The sequence below is a fragment of the Myotis yumanensis genome, unplaced genomic scaffold (genome assembly GCF_028538775.1).
Source record: "Myotis yumanensis isolate MYYU_CA2020_CCGP unplaced genomic scaffold, mMyoYum1.0.hap1 SCAF_22, whole genome shotgun sequence".
NCBI lineage: Eukaryota > Metazoa > Chordata > Mammalia > Chiroptera > Vespertilionidae > Myotis > Myotis yumanensis.
In genome coordinates this window covers 5,845,446-5,858,214 of record NW_027223773.1, presented here as the reverse complement: position 1 = coordinate 5,858,214, position 12,769 = coordinate 5,845,446, and the positions used below count along the sequence as shown (strand labels likewise).

The window sequence follows — 12,769 nt, the reverse complement described above, 5'->3', positions numbered from 1 at the left end:
CTCGCCAGCCTCAGCCCAGGAGGTGGGCGCGGGGACAGCTGAGGCCTGTCAAGCGCTTCTGCTGACGGCAGGCCCCGCTTCCTGTGCGCCCCGCTGCTCCTGCTCGGAGTCCTGAAGCAGCAGGTGCCCCAGAGGCAGTTGCGGGGCGCGGCTTAGCAAAGCCCTTTCTTTGCAGCGGATGCTGGTGTCAAGTTCGCTGGGGGAAGCCACATGTGATTCAGACTCTCGCAGCGTTTTGTTCCTGTGAGCGTCTGAATAATTTATTCACCCTCAGCCTCCCCGCTGCCTCTCCCATCCATTCTCTGCTCATTAGTGTCTGTGCCCAGAGCGGGAAGAGGTTGGAGAAGTGACAGGACCCCGGCCCCTGTGCTGGGAGTTGGGGCAGCGGGAGCAGCACTAGCCCCCCCACCTCTCTGCTGAGCCACACGTCCCGGGGAGCTGTTTCAGCGTCCTGTGCTCTGTAGGTTGACTGTTTTTTTAAAACAATATATATATTTTATTGATTTTTTACAGAGAGGAGGGGAAAGGGATAGAGAGTTAGAAACATCAATGAGAGAGAAACATCGATCAGCTGCCTCCTGCACACCCCGCACTGGGGATGTGCCCGCAACCAAGGTACATGCCCTTGACCGGAATCAAACCTGGAACCCTTGAGTCCACAGGTTGACGCTCTATCCACTGAGCCAAACCGGTTAGGGCATAGACTGTTTCTTAAAAGAGAATGATTGCCCGGCCAGCGGGGCTCAGTGGTTGAGTGTCGATTCCCGGTCAGGGCACGTGCCCGGGTTGCAGGCTTGATCCCCAGTGTGGGGCACGCAGGAGGCAGCTGGTCAATGATTCTCTCTCCTCATTGATATTTCTGTCTCCTGCTCCCTTTCCCGTTCTCTCTCTCTGAAATCAATGGCGGGGGGAAAAACATACTAAAAAAGAGAATGATTGGCATTTCTGATTTCTTACAGTCCTAGAACGACACAGGCAGCAGAGGGTCTCTGATGAGAGGAAGCTGAGCGGTGGGTAGGTCTTCCACCTCTGGAGAGAGAGCCCGGCCCTGGGACGTGAGAGGCTGGGCATCAGGCAGGGGAACTTGGGATTCAGAAGGGACGCTTGTTAATGCAGCTGAACACCACCATCCAGAGACGGCCTTGCTCTGAGGCTCCGAAGGGTCCCCGACCTCTACTGTGTCCACCAGCCGTGCTCTGTGGCTCAGACACCTCTGAGGGCCTCTGACCTCTTGTTGGTGGCTGTAGGCAGGCGTTGGGAGAGGATGCACTTTGGCTTTAGCTCTTATTTTCCTGTCCTCAAGTGCACCAACCAATTCCACACTCTCCCTGTCTATCAAGGATCCTGGGACTGTAGGGAGGAGCGGGAGGAGGCCAGCCCCGAGGAGACACCAGGCTCCCGGAGAAAACACGTAGAGCAAGCATGTCAAACTCAAAGGCTGACACGGGCCACGTAAACAAGGTTTAAGTGTCTGTGTCGCAAAAATACAACAGCTTCCATTTTCATAGAAACGTAGGTTTATTTCGATAGATATTGTAAAAATTAAATGACAAAATGTTTATTAAAATGTTTCTTACATACTGTTATATTGGCTGGGCCACAAAAATATTCCTTGTGGGCCACATGCAGCCCGCGGGCCGCGAGTTTGACATGCTTGATATAGACATGCTGAATACAGGGGCTGATATAAATGAGTCATTGTTAACATAAAATAATAGAACATTTAAATAAAAATGAATGTTTTTCCTTGAACATTAACTTACCAGACACTGAATAATTGCACAAATTAATAAGCATAAGGCAAATAAACCTATTTTTCTTGTTCTCCAAAAGAAAGCAAAATATTTCCTGTTGTGCCCACCAAACAAGTCAGTCCAAGACTAATGACATGGCCATCAGCTGCTGAGATATCCGCTGCTAGTATTAGCAGAGAGAAATGGTGCGCCTGCGCGTAAGGCGCATAAGGGAAACGAATGCAACACGATTATAGTAATCAGTCATTAGCCAACGTTTTAGTTTGTTATTAATAATTATGTATAAAGGGATATTGTAAAAATTAAATTACGAAATGTTTATTAAAATGTTTCTTACATACTGTTATATTGGCTGGGCCGCAAAAATATTCCTTGTGGGCCGCATGCAGCCCGCGGGCCGCGAGTTTGACATGCTTGATGTAGAATGAGCAGCTCCGCTCCCGTGTGGTAGCTGCTGTGTCCACAAGCACCCTGTGTGGACACTGGACATTGTACGTTTTGGATGCTGGTTCCAGCCACATCAAGATAGAGGCCCATCTGCACTCAAGGAAAGGGAGGAAATGCAGTAAGTGGTGAAGTGTAACCACACTAGTCCTGCTTTGGCTCCTGCAGGCCAGTCAGCTGGACTGGAGCGACCCAGGCGGGACTGTGGAAGGTTTGGGAATGAAGGGAAGGCCGGTGTTCATGAAGGCCAGGCACCCATTTCCCCGTGGTCTGGAGGCTCAGGGCACCCCGGGAGAGAGCCACCACCAGGCACAGTAACCAGGGTGTCTCCTAGGCTGGGAGGTGGGAGTGGGTGCAGCCCTGGTAAAGTGTGGGGGGGCTGTTTGAACTGTGGTAGAGGCTGAGGGACCTGGGACCTCTTAGACTGAGAGCAGGGCACAGGTCTGCCTTGTAGCTGCTGCCCAGCACCTAGCCCGGGACCCACACACAGCAGGCCCCCAGCACATGCTCAGCGACTGGGTGTGTGGAAGAGACGGTAAATGCTTCTTGCAGATAATTTCACATCCCGAGCGGTCGCCATGGAGACAGACTACAGCATATCGGAGAGAGTGGGCTTGGACTGGGTGTTGGCCGAGGGACCTCGCCGCTCTCAGGTCCTGCCTGGCGTAAGGCATGACCTGCTTGTCGAATGGAAGCAGATCCTCCAGTTCCAGGGAGGACAGAAAGCATCTTCACCCTCACCCGTGCACCTTCGCGTCCATCCCTTCTTGGTGAAGTCTTTCCTGGCTGCTTAAAGCGATGACTGCCCCTTATCCCACAGACACCTGCCTGTTCGAAGCAGCCTGGTCTTGAAGTTGAGACCCAGTTTTTCTCTACCCAGCGGTAATGCTCACCCACCGCCACTAGAGGGCCGAGGGTTTGCCCAACCACTAGGATGGCTCCAGTTCAAAGGTCTGGGAAAATGGGAGAGGGGGCCAGTGCCAGTCCCGGAAACCTGCTCAAGCAGTAGAAGCTTAGGCAGGCTGGGCATCTGGGGGGCAGGGGGTGCAGGAGAAATTCGGATGCTGTTGCACTCACTTCGGGGGCAGTGGCTGAAGTCTCTGTGTGGCTGCGGAAACCGGGACCATGTTGAGCAGCGAACAGTAGGAAACTCCCTTTCTCTTTGCAGTTTATTTCAAAGGAGCAGAAATACTCAGAAGGGCATGCGGTCCTGACCAAGAGAAAAAAACCAAAACAAAACTGGTAGTTTACTTCCTACATCTCCCCTCCCTCCCTCTGCCCGGCCGCTCCCTGGCTTCTATTGTTCCTCCCTCTCCTCCTCTCTCCTGGGTTACTTTCTTGGGTTTTGTGTTGTTTGGTGAGTGGTCACTGCTGGGTGCTGCTGTGGGTGCTCAGGTACCGGAAGGTGGCTGACCCAGCTCTAGAAGGGAAGTCCAAAAAGATGTGAGAGAGAGGCAAAGAGACGGGTGTGGCCTCGCTGCCCCGCTCCTCCGCTCAGCCCCGTGCTGGTTGCACCCCGCATGGAACTCGCCGCCGTCTGCGTTCCCAGCAGCTGTGCAGTCAGTGCCGTGCAGGCCGCCCGTGAAGATGCGTGAGACGCGGCCTCCGTTCCGCAGTGTGCACTCCAGAGCCGGGAGGGCGGTGAGGTTTAGGCCCTGGCCCAGGTACACTGTGACACGTGCAACAGGCTGCCTGGAAGGCTCTGTTATGGAGCATGTGGCCTTGTGGCCGTGGTGGCCAGTAGATGTTTACATCTGTGGTCGCTTAAAAATGTAAAGAAAACCACATCCCAAATCCAGTTCATGTCTACCACTCCCGCCCCACCCCCAAACGGAGGATCTGTGTCAGAGTGTATCCTCTTCTCTTGGCCGTCTTTCCCTGAGAATTAATAAGCACTGAGCAGGCCGATGGGCAGGAAGCAATGGGAAGATGCAAAATAGAAGCAGGACCCATGTATAATTCATAAATCAGATCATCTCTTGCCCTTGGCAATGTACAGGGTATTTTTGGCTGTGTGAAGGGTAGCCCTTTAGGGAAAACAGTTGTATTTAATTCTATGCATACTTATTGAGCGCCCGATTGTCCGTTACTTGTGTTTGAACTTGCAGGAAATATAAAGAGTAAGGTAAGGGCCCAGTCTTGAAGGATCTTGCAAGTCAAAGATACTAAGTCTACCATAACGCAGCAGAGGTCTGGGGTGCAGGTTCCAATCAGGGTCACATGAGGGCATCATGGGGAGGTGGCATTTATCTGTGCCCGAGCATTCGACAGACAGAAAGGAGGAGAAGGATGGGCTAGTCCACATGGTCAGGGTGCATTTGGGAGAACGCTTTCGTAGTAGTTGGCTTGGCTTGTCCATGGAGTATGGACCTTGATTAGAGAATGCCTGACCACCCCCGTCCCTGGGCCCGGAGACCAGTGGTTGGCAGGAGTTGGCTGAGCGGTGACAGGAAGGGACTTGGTTCTGTGTGGCCCAGGTGCTGCAGGAGGTTCTCACCCAAAATGAAAATTGGGACAAGAGCCAAAGCAGCGAGCTGGGTGTGGACTCCCTAGGAGAAAGGAAAGCTCAGAAACCTGGCAGAACTGAAAAGAAATGAGCTGTCAAGCCATGAACAGACTTGAAGGAACCTTAAATGCATGTTGCTAAGTGGAAGAAGCCAATGGGAAAAGTCTACCTTCCGTATGATTCCAACTCTGTGACATTCTGGAAAAGGAAGAACTGTGGAGACAAAAAAGACCAGTGGTTGCCAGGGTTTGGGGAGGGAGGGATGAATAGGGGTGGCACAGAGGAAGTTTAGGGCAGAGAACGGTCCCTGGAACCCGTGACCATGTTACCTTATGTAGGAAAAGGGGCTCTGCAGGCGCGATTAAATGAAGACTATTGAGACGGGGAATTATCTGGGTGGACCCACTGTAACCACAAAGGCCCTTTTAAGCGGGAAGCAGGAGGGTAAGAGTCAGAGGAGAAGCTGTGATGGTAGAAGCAGAGGTCGGCTTGACACACTTCAAAAAATGTGTATATATATTGATTTCAGAGAGGAAGGGGGGGGGAGAGAGAGAGAGAGAGAGAGAAACATCAATGATGAGAGAGAATCATTGATCAGCTGCCTTCTGCAAGCCCCACACTGGGGATCAAGCCTGCCACCCGGGCATGTGCCCTGACTGGGAATTGAACCATGACCTCCTGGTTCATAGGTCGGTGCTCAACCACTGAGCCATGCTGGCCGGGCTTGACACACTTTTTAACAGGACTAAAGTGTCCCTGGACTCAGACCAGCAGGGAGACTAAGTGGATATAGACTTCCAAGAAATTGCACAAACTCACCAATTTGATTCTAAATACTTGAAATGAGGCCTCTTGAGAACGACATGTAAATTTATGTAAACAACATGCAAATAAGCACCAGAGCCAAGGGGCCTGGCCCTGCTCCCTTACCCAGGGCAGCGCCCCCGCGGTCCTGCTGCCCTTGCATTTAGTTCTATTTGGGGCCCTGGGGCTCGGGGGCTGTTGTGTTGGCAAAACACGGTCGGGGTGGGCAGTGGACGCAAGAACTGTTTCAGTTTCAACAGCCACGACAACAAAACAATTCTTTTAGCGAATTGGCAGGCTGTTCACAAGCTGCTTGCTCCTCCCGCCAGGTTTTGGAGGCTCAGAAACACTCTTCTTGGAAGAAAGAGGTTAGGAAGCGATCTGTCACGGCCCAAGTCCTGAGATGATCATGGCGGAGCAGGCTCCTTGGCCGTCTGGTGGCGCCCTGTTGATGCCGCCTGAACTCGGGCCGGGCTGCCCACAGCCTGGGCTGAGATCTGGGCTCCTTGGGCAGAGGCGAGGGGCAAGATGTGGAGCCCGTGTTCAGCACAGACACTGGCTTGGAGGGGTCCTTAGCTTCCCACGTGTTTGTCCAGAGGGTGGTGGGATCCTGGCGGGAGCTGTGGCCTCAGGTGGAGGGGCAGAGACCCTGCCAAGCCACAGCCCAGCCAGAAGGGGAGTCAGGGACCTCCTACCATCATCTGCTGGGGCCTCCTAGTGGCCTGACCACATGGGAAGCCAGAGGGCCAGGAGATAGCAGGAGGAGGAGGGGGGAGAGGGGCCTGGAGGGGCGGATGGAGACTTTTCAGCACAGCTCACCTTTGTGCAGAAAGAAAGTGGGCATCCAGGCAGGTCCCTCAATTCTCACAAATCATTGTCACTGTCACTGTGGGCACCTGGGCCCTCCCAGCTGCAGGGCGCCGTCGCTAAGGAGCCGCTCAGGTCAGCTGGGGCCTAGGTCTTTGCCGGAGAAGCGGACCTCCGCCTACTGGTTCTCCAGTCGTTACATGCCTGCTGGGGAGATGTGTTAGTGGGAGATTCATGGAAGCGCATTCAAAATCAAGACCATATTGTCTTGTCTAGCCTCCCCCATAGAACGCTTTTCCTGGGCCACACTTTTGTGTTGCGTTCCCGGCAATTACTGAGATGCTGCAATTAAAACCTGAGCCCGCTTGCTGTCTGCTGGTGTGTGTGTGTGTGTGTGTGTGTGTGTGTGTGTGTGTGTGTGTGTGTGTGTTGCGCAGGGAAAGCTTTTTAGATGCGAGTGTCGGGGATGGTTGGTTTCATCGAGGAACGAGGATGCTTTTTCTTCATGAACTCAGAGACCCGCGTCACTGATTTCTCTCTCCCCTGTAGCATCTGGGCAACTTAGACCCAACATTTCAAGCCGACTGATTGGGCTCCTTGGGGTTTTAGTGTGTGTGTGTGTTTCCCCCTCTCATTTTTACTTTTATTTAGGTTCTTGCTGGAGGCAGGCCAGGGTGACCAGATGTCAAGGGTGAGGATTCGCTCTAAACCCACTTAGCAGGGCTCCTGCAGGGCCTCGCCCAGTGCCTGTGTGTGAAGGATGCTCCCTGAATGATTGACGGGCAGTGAGTGGTTACCAGGCGGGGGTGGGGATGCTGAAGCCTTTATCCTCACTGTGTACCTTCCCGTCCTCATCATCAGGAAGCACCGGGAAGGACCTATTTTCTCAGGGAGCTCAAAGGCTTGAGCTACACTTGTGGGCTGTCCTTCACCCCTTCCTCCAGGTCAGGAGCTGTGCGGGGGACAGGGCCGCCTGCTCTCCTATTGGCTGGACAGCTCGGGACCCCCCAGGGGCTCCTCTCCCCGCTTCGGCCCAGACCCACCTCCCAGCACTTACACGGAGACACGCAGGGGTCAGGACGGGGCATGGGGCCTACACAGGCAGGTCTCCAGTCACCCCCACGACTTGGGGGCCTGACTTCCCTCCCTGGGCTCCCAGGCTCTTTGGGGAGCTTCTATGAGGTGCGCCAACAGTAGGGGTTCTAAAGCCACCCAGAGACTTCCTGTCAGTTACCTCGGCCAAAAGGTGGTGAATGGTCTCTATGGTTGGATTAATAATAGGCTGGAGGACTGCTGATGCCAGCCTCCTGGGAGCTAGGAATGGCGAGCTCCGGGCGCTGCCCTCGGGCCTGCTCACTTGGCATTTATATCAGGGAGAATGTGGATGTGGATACTGAGCCATTATGCTCATTAGGATTTGTAGTGGGAGGTAGGTCATATATCAACAGATTGGACCAATGGACCAAACTGAATAGGGAGGAATTAAAGGGGAAAAGGGTTGGTTTCTGCTCTTAACCCCCCCCCCCCCCAAATCTAACAATGTGCATGCAGGACGAGTTGGACTGAGTTTAACTCAAGCACATGAAAAAAGACCTATGGCTTTCAGGCAATGCAAGGCCAGTATGAAGCCAGGGATGTGATGTACCCAAAAAGCTACTGCTATCCCGTTGCATTAACAGAGGCATAGGCTACAGAACAGAGGAGGTGACTGGTACTTTTACTTTCTGTGCCAGCTGATCTCACCTTGAAGATGGTATTTGGTTCTGACAGTCACATTTTAGTTCGGACATTTCCCTATAACGTCAATGGAGGGCGATTAGCATGATGAGGCAACTTAGTGCCAGTGTATATAAATAAAAGTTGGAAAGATTTAGCTTGAAGAAGAAAGATTTGCGGGGCCCTAGCCAGTTTCGCTCAGTGGATAGAGTGTCGGTCAAGGACTGAAGGGTCGTGGGTCCAATTCCGGTCAAGGGCAGGTACCTCGGTGGCAGGCTCGATCCCCAGCCCTGGTCAGGGCGTGCAGAAGGCAACCAATCCATTGTCTCTCTCACATCGATGTTTTTCTCTCTGTCTCTCCCCATCCCTTCCACTTGCTCTAAAAATCAATGGAAAAATATCCTTGGGTGAGGATTAACCAAAGAAAGGAAGGAAGGGAGGGAGGGAGGGAGGGAGGGAGGGAGGGAGGGAGGGAGGGAGGAAGGAAGGAAGGAAGGAAGGAAGGAAGGAAGGAAGGAAGGAAGGAAGATTTGCTGGGTTCATGATAGGTGACAATCTTTAGCGGGGTTCCTTCTGGGAGAGTGATCTGACATATCTTATGGGCCTCAACTAGAGCAGCGGTTCTCAACCTGTGGGTCGAGACCCCTTTGGCGGTCGAACGACCCTTTCACAGGGGTCGCCTAAGACCATCCTGCATATCAGATATTTACATGACGATTCATAACAGTAGCAACATTACAGTTATGAAGTAGCAACGAAAATAATTTTATGGTTGGGGGTCACAACATGAGGAACTGTATTTAAAGGGCCAGAAGGTTGAGAACCACTGCACTAGAGCTTTCTGTGATGATAGCATGTTTTATGTCTGTGCTGCTTAATAGCTGCTAGACAGATGTGGCGTTTGAGCAATTAAAATGTGGGAACCAACTTTGAAATTGAACTTTAACCAATTAAAATTTAAATTTGCATAGCCTAGTGTGACCCCCTTATTGGACAGTGCAGCTCTAGAGGGCAAATAAAAGACTGGACCGGGATTGGCAATTTTTTTTTTCTTCTGTAAAAGGCAAGATAGTAACTATTTTGGGCTTTGCAGGTCAGACGGTGTCTGCAGCAACAACTCAACTTTGCCCTTGTAGTGCGAACGAACGTATACAGGAACAGCATATAAAAGAACGAGGTGTCTGTGTTGCCAATAAAACTTTATGGAAGCTGAAATTTGAATGTAATTTTTTACATGTCACAAAATGTTCTTCTTCTTTTGATTTTTTCCAGCTATTTAAAAAGTGTATGAAAACCATGCTTAGCTCACAGGCTGTACAAAAATGGGTGGCAGGCGGGATTTGGCCTGCGGGCTGTAGTTTGCTGACCCTGGTGTAGACCATGGGGGGAAGCCTCAAGGAGTCATATGTAAATTCAATACAGGAAGACAGTGATTAATTAGAGGTCGCCGGGAATGGAGTGAGCATCGCCAGTGAGCGACAAGTTTCTTGTTCCTAAAGGCCTCAAGTACAGGCCGGCTAATTACCCAGCAAGGGGTGATAGGGAAATGTGTCTATGAATAGAAGCGATATGAGAATTTTCTCCTAATTCTGCGGGAGTATTGAGATCAGGACGGCACGTGGCTGCTTTAAAATTATACCTGCTTTGCTCAGCCAGCGTGGCTCAGTGGTTGAGCATCGACCTATGAACCAGGAGGTCACGGTTCCATTCCTGGTCAGGGCACACGCCCGGGTTGCGGGCTCGATCCCCAGCTGGGGTTGTGCAGGAGGCAGCCGATCCATGATTCTCTCTCATCCTTGATGTATCTATCTCTCTCTCCCTCTCTGAAATCAATAAAAATATTTTTAAAATAAAATTATACCTGCTTCGTAGAGGGAAGTACATTGCTCTCACTCACATGGGACTTAGTAGTACGCTGAGCCCCTTGTTGCTGGAACAAGGCCGTGTGTGGGGGGTGTGCTGGCTTCGTTGCTTTGGCACCCCTGGGGCTCGCAGTCACGGGGGGGCGGGGCTCTATGTCCGTTTATGCGCAGCCCACTGGCCAAATACCGCCTTGTTCTGTCACCGAGTCACCCTTCCAGGGACGAGGTGGCTCGGGCTGGGGAACTTCACCTCTAGTTAGTTCTTCCTGTGGCTGTGCCTCCTTCTGTAGCTGGAGAAGATTCCCTCCCCCCCGACAAGTGGGGGAACCATTGCTCTCTGGGGGGCTCGGGTCTCGGTCCAGAATGAACTTGACCCAACAGGCCACGCCGCGAAGCCTTGACTGTCCAGAGTTGGGGATCCAGCCTGCGGACAGCCGGAGATTGGGCTGTTTCTCTTGCCGTCACCTCTGCTTTCTTGTGTCTTCCTTCCCCTTTGCCCGGCTTCCATCCATTTTACTTCCAGGTAGCTTCTCTGCCAAAATAAGCAGCAATAAGAAACCAAAAGCTTCTTGTGATGACGAGAGAAGCTGAACGTGCCTTCCTTGCGAGCCTGTATCCAATTCCCATCCCGTTCTCGCCATCACTTTTGTACAACACAGAAAGCTTTAAAAAGAACTGTATTTTGGGGATTTAGGAAATGGAGACATATCTGACATGCAGCATACTGTAAATTTAAGGTGACACGTGTTTATTGCAGTGTGGTTACCACTGTCGCGTTCGCTCACACCTCTGTACCATCCCATAATTATCATTCCTTCTATCACTGGGAGCCATTAGGATCGGCTCTCTTCATTGTTACTGTAATAGCTTTGTTGTCTAGAACCACTGCACTGGGGATGAGATTTCCAGGGCTTGTTTACTCACTAGTTGCAACGGTGAGCCCTTTAACGAGATCCCTGCCGTCTCCTGTTTTGGGGTCGCAGCTTCCACAGCGACCGACTTCCACCAGGTCTCCTGTCATTGACACCCACCTCCTGCCTCTTCTGTTACTGGAAGCAAATCTCCAGGAAGCTTTTGACTCATCGTAGTGACCCACCTTGGCACTAACGTTTCGGTTCTGTGTGTTTCGTTTCAGATCATTGCCTTCGATGAGCTGAGGACAGATTTTAAGAGCCCCATAGACCAGTGCAACCCCGTGCACGCGGTAAGTCGAGGGTGCTGGTGGGTGGGGCAGGGAGTGCCCCCACCGGCCACCCAGGGCCTGGGAAGGAGGGCGAGGTTCCGATGCGTAGGACGAGTAGAGAACATTCCCGGCTCTGACTGGACCTCCACGCCTGGCTCAAGGCTGCTGAGGGGACTTCTTGCTCTCCGGGCCTGCAGAGGGCTTGCTTTCTCTTGCAAGCCAAGTATGGCAGCCCCAGGGGCCCAGGTGGGAAATGCCTACTGTGCTGGGTCCGTTGAGTCCTCAAGGCCTGGCTGAACGGGAGGGAGCTCCGTGGTGCCCCCTGTTGGGCAGGTATAGGAGCATCATTAGTGGTCGCCCCGCTCTGATACGGTGGGTTGATGTCCAGGCTCCTAGTCCTGTAGCCGTCACCAGGAAGCATTCATCTGGACCAGCTCTGTGGGCTCGAGGTCGCCTGCCCCTGGGGACTCCCCTGACGTCTGGTTGTCTGGCCCGGGTCCAGCACGTGCTGTGCCCACAGTCTCACCGCCCATCTTGCTCATGGGCCGTGCCTGCTGCCCTGCCCTGGAACGGATGCAGGGAGAGGCATGGAAGCCGGTCCTGGGGAAGGACCTCACTTCTGTTGAGTGGGAGGGTGTCGGCTGCCTGCTTCTCTGGTCATGCCAGCCCATGTCCCGGAGCCAGGGGCCAACATGTGTGTGGACAGAGCCTTTTCCCAACTCATTTCAGACCAGCCCTGATGGACTCAAGAGATGGAGCATTGCTCTCTCTCTCTCTCTCTCTCTCTCTCTCTCTCACACACACACACACACACACACACAGCTCATTCAAGTGTGTGGCTCCATCTACACTTGCTGGGCCTATGTTAGTTGAAGTTCCTTTCAGGCCCTGGTTCCCAGTGCTGAGTTTTTGTTTGAATAGCTCTGTTGATCTGTTCAGTCGGCAAGATCATCAGGATTCGCTAGTGTAATGCCACCTAAACCTGGAAGGCTTATGGCAGCATTCTCTTTTTTTAAAATGCTTTTTTATTGATTTCAGAGAGGAAGGGAGAGGGAGAGAGAGAGAGAAACATCAATGATGAGAGAGAATCATCGATCGGCTGCCTCCTGCAGGCCCCACACTGGGGATCGAGCCGTTAACCCGGGCATGTGCCCTGACCAGGAATCGAACCTTGACCTCCTGGTTCATAGGTCAATGCTCAACCACTGAGCCACGCCAGGCTTGTCTGAGATTTTAAAACAATCCATAAAACCCACGTTTTCCCAGTTCCAATGATGTTACTCCCTGGCAGGAGTCCTGATAAACGCTCTGATGCCTCGTTAACTCGTCTTCAGGCCTGAGGGCCCCGGCAGTGGCATTTCAGGACCAGGTGGCCTGAAAAAGCTACCTCCCTGGTCGGTGACAACAGCACAGAAGGGCCTGGGTTACAAGTGATTGCTGAGTGGGGTGATGCGTTTCTCTCAGAAGCTGTGGGATGCCGCGCTGCTGGGGTCTCATTTAGGGGGAGAGTACTTCCTTTAAGTACAGTCACTCTAGACCAGTGATGGCGAACCTGTGACACGCGTGTCAGAGGTGACACGCGAACTCACTTTTTTGGTTGATTTTTCTTTGTTCAATGGCATTTAAATATATAAAATAAATATCAAAAATATAAGTCTTTGTTTTACTATGGTTGCAAAGATCAAAAAATTTC

At 52.3% G+C, this 12,769-nt stretch overlaps 1 protein-coding gene across 5 annotated transcripts in view; it reads left to right on the top strand.

Moving 5' to 3' along the window:
* Nucleotides 1-12,769, top strand: part of CNIH3 (cornichon family AMPA receptor auxiliary protein 3) — a 119,738-nt gene that overhangs the window by 94,115 nt on the left and 12,854 nt on the right. For 4 of the 5 annotated variants that reach the window (XR_011469368.1, XR_011469363.1, XR_011469373.1 and 1 more), the window contains one exon: nt 11,029-11,097. Coding sequence is in view for 1 of the 5 variants with exons in the window: in XM_070401472.1 (XP_070257573.1) it covers nt 11,029-11,097 (69 nt within the window). In the remaining 4 variants the exon portion in view is untranslated. Of the gene's footprint in view, nt 1-11,028; nt 11,098-12,769 lie in introns of those variants that run through there. The other variant, XR_011469372.1, reaches the window with a different exon arrangement.